General features: G+C 52.5%; 1 protein-coding gene across 2 annotated transcripts in view; it reads right to left on the reverse strand.

The window, feature by feature from the left end:
* Positions 1–2,308: 2,308 nt before the first annotated feature.
* PHACTR3 (phosphatase and actin regulator 3) overlaps positions 2,309–17,565 on the reverse strand; it is a 112,571-nt gene continuing 97,314 nt past the window's right edge. For both annotated transcript variants that reach the window (XM_049776345.1, XM_049776344.1), the window contains exons 8-13: positions 17,406–17,559; positions 10,171–10,226; positions 6,533–6,594; positions 5,963–6,103; positions 4,874–4,950; positions 2,309–2,845 (exon numbers count right to left, since the gene is read on the reverse strand). In XM_049776345.1, coding sequence (XP_049632302.1) covers positions 2,830–2,845; positions 4,874–4,950; positions 5,963–6,103; positions 6,533–6,594; positions 10,171–10,226; positions 17,406–17,559 — 506 coding nt within the window. In that variant the 3' untranslated portion in view covers positions 2,309–2,829. The remainder of the gene's footprint in view (positions 2,846–4,873; positions 4,951–5,962; positions 6,104–6,532; positions 6,595–10,170; positions 10,227–17,405; positions 17,560–17,565) is intronic.

Below are 17,565 nucleotides of genomic sequence, written 5' to 3' on the forward strand. Positions count from 1 at the left end.
ATGGGTTTGGGTTAGTGCTTAGAGGGCTTCTAAATACTTACCAACTCCCTGGCTTTGGGCCACCAGCATATTCTCTAGGACAGTAGCTCTTGTTCACTGCCTTGATCCAAGCCTTTGGTCCAAACACGTTTCTTCTTGAGGAAGACAGTATACTTGGTCTTAGATCATTTGTGCTGAAGTTCATTTTTAACTGAATAAAATATGAAATAAAGAGCTGCTAACGTATAGCTTAAAATAGTTTTGGTGGAGGCTACTCACAAATTACAGGCTGAGTAAAAATCACATATATGTATACATAGATAACTATATACTCCTATTGCTCAGAAAATTAAGGAACTGGCTTCTCCTTAGAGTTTAGATAATTTCAAAAATGAAGAAATTGAGGGGTCAGAGCAATAGTGCAGTGGTAGGGCGCTTGCCTTGCACACGGCTGACCCAGGAGGGTCCTGGATTCATTCCCCATATGCCCCCCCCCAGCCAGGAGTGATTTCTGAGTGCAGAACCAGGAGTGCCCCGCCCCAAAAAAGAAAGAATTGAGGCTCAGATGTGCCATAGAAGCAAGATGAAGAAGAGGGGGGCTGGAGAGATAGCATGGAGATTAAGACGTTTGCCTTGCATGCAGAAGGTCGGTGGTTCAAATCCCGGCATCCCATACGGTTCCCCGAGCCTGCCAGGAACAATTTCTGAGCATAGAGCTAGGAGTAACCCTTGAGTAGCGCCAGGTGTGACCCAAACATCAAGAAAGAGAAGAGGAAGAGCTTATGTAAGAGCCACTAATGGGACCTTGTGGACTCCTGGGATCAATCCTAAGCCCTTGAGGACAAAGTAAGTGATAAGCAACAGCTTAAGTAGTTTCCAAACAGAAACAGCAGTCTTAGAATAGGAAACAGCATGACCATCAACGGGGCAGGCACCGAGACCAGGGTGACTAGGCAAGTCGCTACAGAGCATCAGACCAACCACAGTATGGAGGACCATCGCCACCCAATGGACCCATACACATGTGACACACAGCCAGCACACATCAGACTGCACATCAAACTAAACTTCTGCTCAAGATGGTCCCATCAAATGTGTCAATGACACTGGTGATGTCAGATCCTGGGATCTGCCAACCACTTCGGGAGAGTAATTCATTTTATTTTAGGTGGTAAAGGGATATTTATATTAAGGGAGAGTTGGGTGTGAACTCTCTGTCAGTCAATCAGGTAGGATGTGAGAAGGGATTAAAACATAGGTGTGGGGGGGGGGGAATGAGCACATGCTTCTGTGTTTAGGGAAGACGGTATAGGTGATTAGAGAAAGCATGTGTGTTAAAACAGGGAGTATGCTCAAAATGATTAGCTACAAGATGTATCTGTGCCTAAAACAGTCTGACAACCATGAATTGTTATGTATCTGCTCCACATCAAACTGTCACTGCCAGGCTTCCAACTCTACCCACCAGGCATCCAAGTCTACTCACCAGGATCAAACTCTACCCACCAGGCATCCAAGTCTACTCACCAGGATCAAACTCTACCCACCAGGCAGCCAACTCCCACCAGGATCAAACTCTATCCACCAGCAATCCAACTCTACCCATCAGGCAGCCAGTTCTACTCACCAGGTATCCAACTCTACACACCAGGCATCCCAAGTTGACACACCAGGATCAAACTCTACTCACAAGGCATCCAACTACCCACCAGGATAATCCTATTCTACATACCAGGCAGCCACCTTGACCCACCAGGAATCCAACTGCCTCCAGAGTGACGTGTGCAGGAGGTGAGCAGGGTACAGTACTGGCTCAGGCTGTTTGAAAGCTGGGCTGGAAGGCAGCTCCTCCTGAGGGTCAGAACTGACCTGAGCTGCCAGAGGCCAGAGGTCGCTTGGAGGCACCAGCTGTGTCACAAGTGATCCAGCATTTAGGCAGGAGAAAAGAGTTTTCCTGGAAAGCAGACGCAGCCCTTGGTTTCAAGATTACTTTGTACCACAGGTGACTGCCACAGTGTTTGTGTTTACAATCACCATGATGCAATTTTCTAACTGAGCTCTCATGTTTACAACTGTGAACTGCAAAATAATCTAAAATAGGTCTCATTTTCACTTTACTAAAATTCCTAAGCAAGTTAGTTAGCTCCTCAAATAATATATAAATTTCACGTAGAAGGAAAATTTGATTTTCCAAAGTATAAACCACACATACCGACTGAATTTACAAAATAACCGTTTCTTGAACACGTTCAAATTAAGATGGCTCAAGAACAACACTGTTGTATTACATCGTTTCTCCCAACTCCAAGAAAATGTAAAGTCCAGTTAGTTCCTGCAATGAGTAGTCATTTAATTAAAGAACAAACTTAACAGGAATCCAAAGGTTGCAGTTGTATTTTTGTTAGACATTATATAAAAAAAGGAAAAAAGTATAATACAGTAAATCATTTTTATATAACATGAACAGAAAGAGTTTTCAAATTAATCGTGGTCAGAATAAAAAGATCTTTCAACAGAACACTGAACTTCACGGCACATGTCCTTCGAAGCTGAGGCCTCGGTGTGGTGAGCCTGGCCTGCACCCCAGCACCCTGCACAACCGCACAACAAGCTTAGAAAGGTAAACAGTTTTCTGGAGCATCCTGTGAGCACAACTGAGCCTACGGTCTCCACAGTTCAGGTGCAGAGCCCGGCGAGTCCTCGGTCCACAGGCCACTAGGCCGGCCCAGCTCTCACCTGCTCCGCACAAACCCAGCAGGGAGTCTTGAGCTGAACTTCAGGAAAGTTCCCTGATGCATGTTCAGTGTTGGTATCAAAAATTAAACATGAATTCTTCTCAGAAGAAAATCTCTATGGCCTGTGGAACCTAGAAATGAAAAAGAGTAAGCGGAGATGATACATGTGAGAGGAAATTTCCAGAACCTTCCACAAGAATATCTGTCCATAGTTGTCAATCCTGTTTGTGTACCACAGGTAGGGGAGGTCAACTGGATGACCTTGCTTATCGGTAGTACATAGAGAAACAGGACAAGGGAATTGGGTATGTATGTAAAGTAATGACAAATCTTTGACTCTGGATTATGGACCCAGGAGTGCCAAGCTTGGGGTGATGGGGCAGTGAGTGTGAAGTTATAGATAATGAAGTAATTGGAGATGACAGAGGACATCAGTTGAGAGTCTTGGGCATTTTTCTGGGGATGAGAATGAGGTAACTACATAAAAAAAAAAAAAAACAGAAACATTAATGGCATTATAAGCATGTAACCCAAACTATGAAAAAAAAGTTCAAATACATTTTTAAGGGGTTGGGGTGGGATGAGTGAGTAGGAGGGGACTATGAGATATAGTGGAGGTGGTAGGTATGGTGATGGTGCGTTGTTTTGATGAAATAATGTTCTATCATAAATTTTAACAACATTGTCACAATACCTAAACTGAAAGGGGAAAAAAAAGAAACACCTCAGAAGTCCACCACGTGGAACATGAGAATGGACAGGACTCTACTAACAGCCTGCCACAGTAAAACATAAATCCTGACCCCCCTAAAATTTAGTGAAATCACTGCTAGTGAAGCCCCCAAACTCGAGATAAAGGCCAAGATTTAGCTAACTCATTAGAAGTAATTGGTTGGTTGAGAAAAGACCTCTTGGGAGTTTTTGATCTGGGGTAGACGATGATGAGTTAAATATGGAAGGAAATCCGATATGGCAACGTTTGATACCAGTTTTTGAAAAAAAATGAGTGGTATAGAAACGATTGATCATTCCAGATGCCCACAGTTGGAGCTTATTCTTAAAAATCTGTCAGCAAAGCAAGCTACCAGACATTTAGTCCAAGTATCTCTAGGAAACTTCTGAGTCATGAATAACAGGAAAGTAGATTCAATGATTTGACATACAAAAAATTAGATTCTTCTGCCTTAACACTAAAAGATAACTTTGGATGGTTTCCCGAAAACAGTTTTGAGTGTCTTGAACACCTCAAAACAAGACTATGCCTGCCCTGAAGTTCACCAACCAATCAATCAAATGAGACCTATCTATGTCCTGGCTCTGTTTTGTCCTGTCTCCCCCTCACCTCCAGTGGCCCCTGTGGCCAGAACCCACTGGCCCTCAAAACTGCATCAGCTGTAACTGAGGTGAGAGACTGGCACTCCCTCCCACCTGTGCCTGTGCGACCAGTGCTGAAGTTGCCATCTATGGGCAGAGTTGTACCAGAGCAAGCTGCAGAGCAGGGCCAGGTTTTCAGAGTGCAGCCAGGAGTCCCCGACGAGGGGAAGGGAAGCCCCACTCTCTGCCTCTGCCTCTTGCTATTCAGTCTTAGGGTTCCTAAGGAGTATCAGTCCGTCCCTGGCACTCACCGTTCCTTGCCATGCTGGGCACAGTCATGGGGAAGAGGCAGAGCGAGCACCCCATTCTGCCACCAGCATCGGTGCCCTCCCATCACTGTCACACACACTAGTGGCTGCTAGAGTGAAGGTCTGGGTAGCAGAACTCAGCCAGCATGGCCCCAGAACATGACCCCTTATCTTACTTCATGTTGCAGTTACTAGTGCCTCAATCATTGTGCAAGGTAAAGTGTTCTTGGAGCCCCGGGGAGCGCCTACTTGTGTTTGAGATGTGACTCAAAGTTCACTTGAGAAAGAAAAGGAACTGGATGGGGGAGTGGGATCACAGCCCCACAAGTGTAAGAGCCGAGTTCATTCATGGAGATAATTGACTTTTACCTGCCCCGAAGCTCACCCAAGGCACCAAGGCCAGCCTGCCTGGGGCTTTTGCACCCTCAAAGCAGACAGAGCTGTGACTGTCTCCCTCTGAGCACCCACCCCACAGTACTGCCCCCTCTCTCTCTCCCTAAGGAGAAGGAGCAAGCTATGGGAATCAACGGGTCAGACCTCGTCAGGTGCCGGCTAGACGCGTGGACCTCCATCTCGTTGCTTTTGTACTCGTTGAGCTCTTTGCGAATGGCTGCCTGAAATTTTCAAAAAACACTTCATTAAAAGCTGAAAGGGGGCTGGAGCCATAGCACAGCAGACAGGATCTTTGCCTTGCGTGTGGCTGACCCAGGTTCAATCCCTAGCATCCCATACAGACTCCCAAGCCTCCCAGGAGTAATTTCTGAGTGCAGAGCCAGGAGTGACACCTGAGTGCCACTAGATGTGGCCCAAAAACAAACAAACAAAAAAATCAGCCTAGGGATGAGTTGAGTATCAGTTATGGGCTGACACTGGCAGGCTTGTTACAGAATATTTGGTTGGAAAAGAAGCAACTTTAGTTCGGCAGTCCAATTCCAGTTTTTATTTTGACTCCTTTACTTTCGGGCCTGGGGTCACACCCAGGAGCATTCAGGGGCTTCCTTTAACTCGGGGATCACTCCTGGGTCTGCTCGGGGACCCATGTGGGATGCTAGGAATGGAATCTGCGTTGGTCATGTATAAGGAAGGTAAAGGCTTTCCCCGCTGTACTGTTACTCCTGAACTCCCAGATTCTGGTTGTTTCAAGTCCAGTCATGTGAAGACCAAGATAGAATGTACCTATTGGTTGTGAGAAAGGAGCAGGCACCCGCTCACTTGTGGAGTGCGTGCAGATGGACTCATGCAGACTATAAAGCACTTAGAAAGTGGGACCCCCGGAATAGAAGGCGGGTGCAGCATTTGGGGAGTCTACACTCAGCAAACCCAAGGAAAAACAAACTATAATTTGCACACTTCATCTCCCTGTCTCCATCTCCCTTCTGCTCCCCCAGTCCCTGTCTCCCCATCTCTCCTGTCTCCCCTTCCCCCATCTTATCCCCATCTCCTATCCAGCTTACTTTAACCAGGGTCAACCCTGTGGGCTAGGCCAGCCCTGATGAGAGGGCCAGCTCCTGATAGTAGTACCCCATCTGTGACAGCCCCAACATATCCATACCCCGGGCCATGCCCGGCCCTGACCGGAAAATGCTCACCTCCCCCAGGTGGACATGGGCTCGAACCCTCACACACCTTGTCTGCGGCTGACAGTCTAGTCCAGGGCTTGTCCGCCCTCCTGTCATAGTCCTGCGCTTTCGCCACCTCCACGTAGTCACTGAACCGAATCAGGATCTTTCTGTCTCTGAGCTCGTCGACGGTGGGTCTCTGGTTGAGCTAAAGGAAGAGATAAGGAGAAGTAAGAGGATCCCAGAGTTGTTTCAGATCATCAGCAAATACACATTCATGAAACTGTATGTACATTCCAGTTCTGGGACCGGAGGCTCTGGGACCCATCAGATACAGGCCTGCCACAACTCAAATTGGGTACCACCCCTGATAGTGGGGAGTGAGGTCGAGGGATCAAGGGTGACCCATCTTGGCAGCAGGCATCTTGGCAAGGCCCCTGATGGGAGGTTGGTCACCAGCGCTCGGCTGACCCTGCTTTTCTCCAGCACTGAGAAGCAGAGAAGGGAGGAGATGCTTCAGGGAAGCAGTGGATGGACAGTTCTGGGTGTGCCCACGCCAGATGTTAGGTCAGTGCCTGGTGTGAACCCACAGATCCCACCTGCTGTGAGGAGCTCAGCCCCAGGACCCTGGCACTACCTTTCTCGTCAGCCTCTGCTTGATTTCCCGCCGCTCATCCTGCTCCGTCTGGTCGTTTCGCTCTGAGGAAGATGCAAATATGGAGAGAAAGAGGTAAGACTCCTCAGGAGGGGAGAGAGGGTGCAGTCAGGGCACCCTGGGGCCCATTTCTCCCCATCCCTCCGAACCTCTTCTGGGCAGTGCTCCCCCTGGCTCTGCCTCCATCCTCCCCCTGGCCCTCATTCTGGTCCTCTCTACTGTCTTCTTCCTGGTCCTTCCCTTCAAGCTCCCCTCCTGGTCTTTCCCATGTACCTCCACTTGGTCTTTACTCTGATCCTCCCGTATTGGTCCACCCTCTGGTCCTCCCCCTAGTCCCTTCCTGGTCCTCCCCTCTTGGTCTCTACCTTGGTCCTCCCCTCCCAGTTCTCCCTTCCAGATCCTCCCTTCCTGGTCCTCTTCTGGTCCTCCCTTCCTGGTCCTTCACTGGTCCTGCCTTCCTGGTCCTTCGGTGGTCATCCCCTCCTGGCCCTCTCCTTATCCTCTCCTAGTCCTCCCCTCCTGGTCCTTCTCTTGATCCTCTCCCTGGTCTGTCCCTTGGTCTTTCCCTTGATCCTCCCCTCCCAGTTCTCCCTTTCTGATCCCTTTCCTGGAGCTCCCTTCCTGGTCCTCTTCTGGTCCTTCCTTCCTGTCCTTCTCTGGTTCCCCCCTTGGTCCTCCCCTTATCTTCCCCTGGTTCCCTCCTGGTCCTTCTCTTGATTCTCTCCCTGGTCCTCTCCTCTTGGTCCTTCCCCTGGTCCTCCCCCAGCCCTGGCCCTCCCCCATCACAGGCATCGGACACCAGGGACAGCCAACCCCCAGTCCCTGCTGCCTGCAGGCTCCAGTCAGGAGTCCCAGATCCTGACCAAATCTAATGTCTGTCTGGGAAGAAAGACAGCTATGGAGCAGGAGTTGGACCACACCTGAGTCCTCCCTACTGTTCCTTCCATGTGCTCCCCCACATGTGCCTTGTAGTGTACCTATCTGAGACCCTGGATCTAGGTGTAGCTACCTGAGACCCACCCATTTCTGGGAGGGGTCTTGGGAACTGAATATTAGGTGTAACCTTACCTGCAAGACCCCGCCCATTCCTGGGAGGGGTCTTGGAAAAGGTAGATAAACCTTGGAGCTGGGGAATTCGGCCCTTTCAGCCCTGCTGAGCTCTCTGGCTTTAGGGTCTCTGCCTCTTTTGGTCTTGGACCAGGATGGAGGCCAAAGGAAGATGGCTGAATTATAAGATGCAGGGCTAAGAATGGCCAAATGCTTGAAAGGTTATGAGATAGGCCACACACATGTGGTGAATAGGGCATGAATAAAGCTGATGGTTCCTGATGCCTGCCTGTGAGTTAGTGATTTCGCCTATCACCTGGGCCTGGGACCCGCCGGCTGGATGGGGTTGCAGAGCCACGTGGCCCGGGGTGGCAGAGAGAAATCCTTCACCATCCATCGCCATCCAGCTCCATCGTTAATTATTTGATACTACAGTGCCTGAGGAAAGGTTCAGGCAGGAGGGACTCTGGGGATCCCAGATCCCAGGCTGGCTATGCTCACGTCTACACCAAGCTAAGAATAGACAGAGTATCTGCAGACCAGCGGTGTGGCCAGACAGATGCAATCCTGGTTCCTGGAATCCTGTTGCTAAAGACAGCTCAGTCCACCCCCACTGCTCCCTAAAACTGAGTTCCCTCTTTCCCTGGAATAAGACATTCACCCTAAGTTGTAGAAGGAACCTCTCAGCTCGGAGGGCACTCCCACTTCTCTGGGCATTTGGGCTTCTGGGGAAAAAGCATGTTCTGTGCATCTAGTTCTCAGCCCATTGCCTGGCTGCTCAGAATGAAGCACCCGTGAGGAGTTGCCAGGAGGGGTTGAGGGCAGAGGGAAGAATCTTCATGTTCTTCTAAAACAGACCTTGGACATAGCAGAACAGCAGCCCAGACTCACTTGTGCAGACTCACAAGAGAACCCAGAACAGGCCCCCAACCACCAGGAGGGGCTGAGGAGGATGCTTTTGTAGGGGGGCGGAGCTCTTTCTACACTAGGCATGCTGCTTCACCCCAACCTCCCAGCGGCCCACAGCTGCCCAATTCTGTGTGAGTCCGACAGCCCTTTACTCACCCCTGCCACCATTCCCACACCCAAGTCTCATGACACTGAGCCCCGAGACAGGGCAACCTGAACATCAGCAGAAGTCACGTAGCACTGCATGCCTAGTATTCACATCCCCTCCCTGAGCCTTGACCCCCTCCCCAGTGGACCCCCAAGGAGGAAAAGGGGGCAGAATGATGCAGGGTAGTATGTCTCACGCACATGACCCCAGTTCCATGCCTCGCCTCCAGGCAGCGAGGAAGAGCTTTATGTGACAGTAAGACCCATCCAAGATCATAGGCTCATGAGGCATCCCGTGTCAAGCCACCGAGTGCTCCGACAATAATAAAGCAAATAGTCGCTCCCATGGCACCATGAAAAGCTTGCCAAGTTCCCATACATGGGAGTAGGGAGCCTGGGATGCTGGGGAAGGTCCCATGCCTGTGACCGTGGGTGGCACCATGGCCACCAAGGCAGGGAATCTGCAGGAGCCATCACCCGGTTCTGTATGAAAAGTTGAAGCCTGACCCACAAAAAAAAAAAAAAAAAAAGCAAACTCGGTAGGACCGGACCGGAGAGATAGCGCAGTGGTAGGGCATTTGCCTTGCACGCAGCTGACCCAGGACAGATGGTGGTTCGAATCCCAGCATCCTATGTGGTTCCCCAAGCCTGCCAGGAGCGGTTTCTGAGCTCAGAGTCAGGAGTAAGTCCTGAGCACCACTGGCTGGATGTGACACCCCCCCAAAAAATAAAAAATAAATAAAAAGAAAGCAAACCAGAGTATGAGTATTTTGTGGGGAGATCTAGTGTGCATAGGGCATAGAGCCCCACTAAGGCAAGGCTAATATTGTCCAGTTTGGGGGACACCACTGTGTTCTCCATAGTCCTGAGAAGTGGACTCACTCAACCTCAGATACTCTCTCTATATGGGTAAATGATACGAGCATATTCCCCACTGAGAAAGAGCTAACCTAGAAGCCTACCTCCTCCAGGAAGTCCAGGGAGCCTGAGGCAAGACCACAGAAGCTTAGTATTGGGGGCCCCGACCGTTGAGCTCTCTAGATTTTGAGGTGCAACTACCCAGGGACCTGGTCTTGGAAGGATGGGACAAGGCCCACATTCAGTCCTGGGCCCACACCTCCAAACTGCCCTTTTGCTGCCCAGATGGGGGAAACTTGCCTACCTATCTCCCCCAGGTGTGGAGGAGACAGATGACGATCTAGGACAAGCCTGGTACCCCATGCATGACACAGGGATGCCAGTCAGAGAATCTGGGGGCACTTCTGAGGGGCCCAGCTGAGCGCTTGAATTCTGCAGCTCACCAGGGACCAAAGGGGCTCATTTCTTCGGGCTCCACTCTCCCTAAGCCTGCCCAGATTCAGCCCCTGAGGTATGCATACAAGCACAGACATAGGTGTACAAACATACATGTACACAGATACTCAGGAGTGCTGGCATACGGTGCACACACACACACACACACACGTGGCCATGTGCGCCTGCATGCTTGGAAGGCACCAGCAGCTGCTTGTACTCACGCTTGAGGATGTTCCTGCGCTCCAGCTCCTCCACGGGGGGCCTCTGGCTCAGCCGTCTGCGGAAAAACACCAGAACCACATTCTGCACCATCACAACTGCCCGCACAGCCCACAGAGGGGCTGCAAGGTGTGTGTGTGTGTGTGTGTGTGTGTGTGTGTGTGTGTGTGTGTGTGTGTAATTGGGGGTCCACAGAGCGCCTAAAGGGGTCCCCCAGCAGCAGCGGCCACAAGAGAGAAAGGAGCCTCCCGCTTTGCCTCTGCTCCTGCTCGTGCTGGGCACACCCCAGAGAGGGGGTCACGGGGCTGGGGGCACAGTCCTGGCCCCCATGGCTCCTGTGTGGGGCTCCAGGGCTGGTCCACCTCTGGCAGCTCAGCATGCACAGAGCGGCAAGGGAACCCCTTCTGCCTGGTGGGGGGAGTGGTGGGAAGACGTCACAGGAGGTGCCTGCCCCTGGCCCCCCTCTTGCTGGGGTGGAGAGCTGGATGCCCAGCCAAGCCAGGATCTCCTCACTGGCAGGCAGGGGCGGAGCAGCAGCTCCAGCAGACAGGCACCCCGGTTCCTTTCAAAGGCTGCTGGGGACACAGCCGGATGCAGCCAACAAAAAACGCATGGAGAAAGAAAAGGGCTTGTCAAGAGAGGCACGCAATTAGCACCGACTCTTTGTGCAAGTTAAATAACGCTGCCCTTTGGGCCCCGCCAGCAGGACACCCACAGGGCTGAGCAAGTGCCCAGAAGGAGGGGGTGCCCCCAAGAGCTATTCATAGCCCCTGCCCCAGCACAAAGCCCCTGGGGGGCTGCTCCCCCCGACACACACCCCGCTGGGTACCAGTGTCCTCCTCGCTCTCTGGGCTGGGGGACCCACAACTGGCACCGAAGCACACATTTACACACACACGTAGACACACACAGACATTCAAAAGCTTAGACATTCCACTTATCGACACAGACACACACAAAAACATGCACACAGACGTGCGTAAACTCAGACACACACAGATGTGCACATGCTTCGATACTAGAAGGCTCCAACATAGAGACTGAGACACACACTCAAACACACATTCAGACACACACCGCTTAGATACTCACACTCAGACACACAGACATACATGCGTACATATTGAGACCCTTATGCTTTGAAACTTTCCCATTCCTCAGATACACTCATACACACTAAGAAACACTTTGACATAGACGCTTATTTATCCACACACTCAGACACACACACATACACACACACACACACACACTTGCAAATACCACTAGCCCCACCCCATCGCCCGCCCTGTGCGGTGATCTTTGTAGTCCTTCACAGAAGGAGACCCCCAAGTCTTGAACGAGCTAGCGTGGCTTTCTCTCAGATGTCATCTGAAGGACCCCACAGGGCAGCACCCAGCTGGCTGAGGTCTCGGGGTCAGAAAGAGCAGCTCCTGTGCCCGAACTCTGCCTCATGACCCCCTCAGCACACCCCATCTCATCTGAGGCCGAACCTCCATGGGCAGTGAACGCTACAGGCAACACCCTCTTGAGCAGAGCAGAAAGTTCCCGTGGTTCGGGGAGCTCCAGGGAACCCTGATGAGTCACCGCACCTGGGAGGGCTCCTCATTGGGTGCTGTTAGAGGTGTAAGGGAGTTTCCCCAAATCAGAGCCCCATTCCTCAAGAGTGGAGGCACAGTCTGAAAGAGCAGCATCATCCAGTACAAGACAGGCGGGAGCAGGTGAGGCAAACTTGGCCCTGGTTCCCATACGCCCAGTCTGGGCTGCTCCCGCCTGGGAGCTCCATCTGTTTGAAGTTAGAGCCCAGAGTGAGCACTGACCAGAAGAGCATCTCCTGTCTCCGGTGTGTGGCCCAGTGTTACACATCCAGGGTACCAGACACTGATGTGAACCCCAAGACCCGCTTCACCAGAAGGGGAGGAGTCTCAGAGGAGTTTGTTCCTGGGAGCACAATTCTGAGAGTGGGCAACAGTGCCTCATCCAGGCTAACGGGGTTGCATCCTGAGCCAATCTCACTGCACCCCAGGCCCTCACCCTGCTTGCTTCCTCGAAGGGGAAATCCTGCATGCTTGCCCCAGGAGGCTGATAGCCAACTCGGCCCCAGGACTTCTTGGGATGGAGAGTGGACACAGGTGGAAACAAAGAGATGAAGGACGGGGATGAAGAGGATGAGGATGAAGATGTCGAGGATGCAGGAGAAGATGCTGAGAGTGGTGGAGAAAAAAAACACAGGGCAGACGTAGTGGAGATAGTGCTTGGATGGAGCCAGAAGAAGCCACAGAGGGGGGCACAGTTGGGACACTAGTGACCAGGGTCAGTGCTAAACCAGCAGGTACCCCACAACCCAGGAGGTGGGGATGGTAGGTACCAGGGGCTTCATCCAGGAGAAGGATCTAGAACTGATGATGTTGCCAGGTGAGCCTGGAGAGGGAAGTGGGCAGCACGGAAATGAGATATCAGCTGGGTGCAGGCAGACGCCCCCATGCATGCTAGTACCTCACAGGCAACTCCTGGCCGGTCTAGTTCCTGGACCTCGAAATCCTTTGATAGAGAATGGGGTGCAGGGCAGGGAAATGGCAGCGCTAGGAGGGGCCCGGGCATGAAGAACATGAGCCCTACGCCAAGCAGCACTGTCTCTGCGAGAGAGTGTGCCACACCTCAAGTCCCCAGAGAGCACAGGTGGAGGGCCCGGGACTATGCCTGAGTGATCCCCACAGTTCCTGTCTTCACATCTTCACCCAGACAGGACAAGGGCTGCCTCTATCCTCCATGCCTGCCTCTGCAACCCCCCTAGGTGCAGGCCCTGCCCTTCCTGGGAATCAGCATTTCCCAGAGCTCTGGCCACCATGTGCTCTGGATGCAGGATGAGATATTCCAAGTGCCAAGCAATGGCTAGAGGGTTGTTTTGTATGTTTGTTTGTTTGGATTTGGGGGACTACACCCAGCTGCACTCAGGATTTACTCCTGGTTCTGTGCCCAGAAATCATTCCTGACAGGCTCGGGGGACCTATGAGATGGGTTACCAGAGATCGAACCTAGATCGTCCCGGTTTGGCCACATGCAAGGCAAATGCCCTACTGCTATGCTATTGCTCAGGCCCTGATCTAGAACGTTGTACTGGCAGTGGAAATGCAGGTCTGGCCCACAGAGCAGGGATGGGGGTACTGGAGATGAGCCCAGCAGACAAGGAGGTTGGCAGTCCATCCACTTCCCAGACACTTTCTCCAAAATCCCTGCGATTCAGACTCTTCCTAGAGTCTTCATTACCCCACTATTTACACACTGGGGATTTTCAATCAACGCTGCTGGACAGGGCTAAGCAAAACAATAAGGCAAAGAGGGGCGACATCAGGCCCAGCCACAAACACTCACCTGGGCAGTGCCCTATGAGGCTTCCCTAACACCCACCCACTCCAGACCACCTTCAGCTAAGGGTCCATCAGTGCTATGGATGGGGGGGCTCCTGTCAGGGGGAAGGGGGGAGGCAGCAGATTCTTGTTCTCCAGTGTCTCCTCCTGGAACTGTCCCCTCCGCCCTCTTTTGCCCGCAGCGAGCAGCACAAACTGTGCCCTGCACTGACTTGCAGAACATATGGGTGGGCGGATGTGGGCAGCAGATCTACATGTCCAAGATTCTCTGCCGCTCATGACTCCAAGGGGACCCACTTCTTGGACCCCCCAAACCCGGTACACGAAGTATTCTACTTCGTGGTGAGACTGGAGATGAAATAAAATCCAAGCTCAACCCCAACTGCAGGTTTCCATAGCAACCGGAGGCTGAATTATTCACCAAGTGAAGAGGAATCTTGGACAGAGCCTGGTTTGGGGTGGGGGAAAGCCCTGGGGCCCCTGGGCTGCTTCCACTTTTCAAGAAGGGGCCAATTCCCAGGGACTCTCAGCTGGGGGTATCAGGGTAGCTGGGTTGGTCCCCATCTCTGCCCCTTTTTAAGTCTGTGGGCCGCTCCCAACAATGGGATGTGCTGATCACATCCCACTGCCACCCCAGTCAGCTGGCAACTAGGGGGCAGTAGGGAAACACAGAGGCATAAGCCCAAAACTGCATGAGATTGGGACACAGGCCCCGGAGGGGGGCACAAGGCCCCCACCTGGAACCCTGGGGACATTGATGCTGGAAACTGGGTGGGACCGCAAAGACCCAGACACAGGGTGGTTAGGGCACCCATGCTAGGGACAGGCAAGGTCATGAAGGATAGTCCCCCCAACTCCAGCTGGGCTCCCCCAGGCAGGTTGGAGAGCAAGAGTAGGGCCAGGCCGACCTGATCCTGGGGTCTACATCCAACCCCTGCTTCCTAGTGGAGGACTCAGTCAGCTGCTGACCATCAAATTGTTTCCTTGGGGCCGGGCGGTGGCGCTGGAGGTAAGGTGCCTGCCTTGCCTGCGCTAGCCTAGAACGGACCGCGGTTCGATCCCCCGGCGTCCCATATGGTCCCCCAAGAAGCCAGGAGCAACTTCTGAGCGCATAGCCAGGAGTAACCCCTGAGCGTCACAGGGTGTGGCCCAAAAACAAAACAAAACAAAACAAAAAAAAATTGTTTCCTTGGGGGTGACCACTGTCCTCTTCCCTCCCTGCTCCCAGCATGCTCAACTGCCCCTATGGTAGAGGCCTTTGGATTGGTTCTCATATTGCCTTCTAAGTAGATGTCTCTCGGCATCTTGCTAAAAAGATGTTTCCCCGTTGCCTCCTCATCTGGCTTTTCCCACTCCCCCTGGGAGTGGACTGTGTTTTTCCCAATAAAAGCTGCTTTGGGGGCCGGAGAGATAGCATGAAGGTAAGGCATTTGCCTTTCATGCAGGAGGTCATCGGTTCGAATCCCGGCGCCCCATATGGTCCCCTGTGCCTGCCAGGAGCAATTTCTGAGCCTGGAGCCAGAAATAACCCCTGAGCACTGCCGGGTGTGACCCAAAACACACACACACACACACACACACACACACACACACAAAAAAAAGCTGCTTTGGAGGCCTGGAGGGGAAGCTGCCATCTTGGTCTGGTTCCACATGGTAAAGCTTGTGGGTGAACAGTTTGCAGTGTGAGTTTCTGGCCTGCTATAACTTCCCAACTCTGAGTGGATTATTTCCTGTGTTGGAGTTGCTGTCGGACCTGAGTCTCTTGTCCTACCTGGATGGGGCATGGGGATCCCTCTCCCTCTCTGGGGAAACTAGAATGTACAACAAACCATTCAACAGCCCCCCACATCTCCCCACTCCATATACAGCTGAATCACCCATGTCACCAATGTCCAACTGGCTCCACCAAGGTCCCCTGACTCAAGCTACTCAGGATCAGCTTGGGGTGAGAGGTTCAAACCATCATAGTGACCGGGGCTACCCCCAGGGAGCCATCTCAGAGCAGGACTTGGTTGGAATAAACTTTAAGCAGGGAGCAGCCAAGTCACAGGGCTAAGCACTGACAGGAAGCAGCTTGCAGGGTTGACATGGGGACCAATTCAGCACCTGCTATGCCCCCCCAAATAGCACCAATGACCTTGAAAGCTTCACCCCATGTCAGAGGAGAAAGGTTGGCCCTGAGGAGGCCACACTCTGAGGCTGCCTGGCATGATCTCTAAGACTTGAACCCAGAGGCCCTCACAGCTGAGACCCTCAAGAGACCTCAGGAATGTGCCTGTGAAGACAGCAGGATGATCCCTCCACACATAGGAACCCTGGACCAGACACTTGGGGTGCAGCTCCACTATCCCTGTGACTATGGGGGGAAAACTATGGGGTAACCACACCCTGGGGATAGTCACAACTGAGGCTCTCAAGATGGAGGCAAATGGGGGAAATCAGGAGTGACCCACAGTGTAGCCAGCACCAAAGACAGCTATAGAGAATGGAAAATGGTTCCCAACTGTCTGTTTTCCTGAAAGAATGTCAGTCAACACCCCCAGAAAATGCCTTATCACACAAACACAGGAAACACCCTAATCACAGTCTAGGCTACCCCAACCCATTGGTCTCCCAGTGCTCCCAGGAGGGTGATTCCAAGAAATTTCTCAGCCTCCTGAGGAAGGACTCTTCCAACCTCTTTCTCTCAGAACCCTACAATACCCCAGACTAATGTCGTGGCCCCATTTATGTGATTTACTCCTCCAGGATCGAATAATTCCACAGGGCTTAGTAGTGCTGGGAAGTGCTGTTCAAGGCTGGGCTGACTCAAAGAGGCCATTGGCTATAGGCACCCCAGAACCCAGACCTAACCAGAGCCCAGAGCCCAGTATCCACCTTCATGTCCCAGAGACTTCAAGACAATGACTTGGGGATGGAAGCCACAGGATACAAGTGAGGGAACAGAGACCCCAGGAGACAGGGGGCAGGGACCCCAGGATAGGGGTACAGGGATCCCCGGACATGAGGACAGAGACTAAAGGATGTAGGCACAGACACCTTGAGATATAGGGCACAGTACAGAGGCACAGGGACAGAGACCCCTGAACTAAGGGCAAAGAGATCCCAGGACACAATTGAGGGAACAGAGACCCCAGGACACAGGGGACAGAGACCCTAGAATAGGGGTCCAGGGACCCCAGAACATGAGGACAGAGACTGCAAGACACAGGCACAGACATCCTGAGACCTCAGTACAGAGGCACAAGGACAGAGACCCCAGGACACAAGTGCAGAGACAGAGGTTCGAGGACACAGGGACAGAGACCCTGGGAAAGGGCTCAGATGACAGAACTGTCTCCTGTTGCTCAAGGAGATCCTATCGGCACCCCAAGGTTAGTGGGCTGGGAGATGGCAGCCTGCCCCACTGTGTCCCAGAACTGGAAGCCCACTCTCTCACTCTCCCAACACCCATCATGCACTGTAGCCCTATGAGAGGGCTAAGGGGGCCCAGTTGGGCATCTATACTGTGGGAGAAACAGGGAGGGGGACCCCAAGTCCAGGTACACCGGTTCAGAAGCCACCACAGTTGTGAGATGGACACAAGGATCCCTGTACAGAATCAGAACCCTGTTCGCAGAACCACAAAGGACTCAGGACAATGCAAAGCCCTCAGGCCAATGTCTGAGGTACCCTCTTAGGTCAGCACAGAGGGGGTGTATGGCACAGAAAGGATACTGCCCCAGGGGACAATGTGGAAAACAGAAGCTGAGGCCTCAATGGGCATTGTGCAGCTGTGGGGCCCCAGGGAGGTAGGGTCTAGGGAGCCCAGTTGAAGCCACGAGGGGCCCAGCAGGGGTTGGGGACCCAGGGACCTGATGTCCACTCACTTGGACAGCTTCAGCTCTATCTGCTGCCGGATCTCCTGCCGCTCCTCGTCTGTCCTCTGTGGGAATATGTTCCGTTCCTCCAGCTCCTGTTTGCTGGGCCGGCTCCTGAGCTTCACCGCCAGCAGCTCCTTCTTGCACCTCCGAGGCAGTGTGCCTAGGC

Source organism: Suncus etruscus, chromosome 7 (genome assembly GCF_024139225.1).
Source record: "Suncus etruscus isolate mSunEtr1 chromosome 7, mSunEtr1.pri.cur, whole genome shotgun sequence".
Lineage (NCBI taxonomy): Eukaryota > Metazoa > Chordata > Mammalia > Eulipotyphla > Soricidae > Suncus > Suncus etruscus.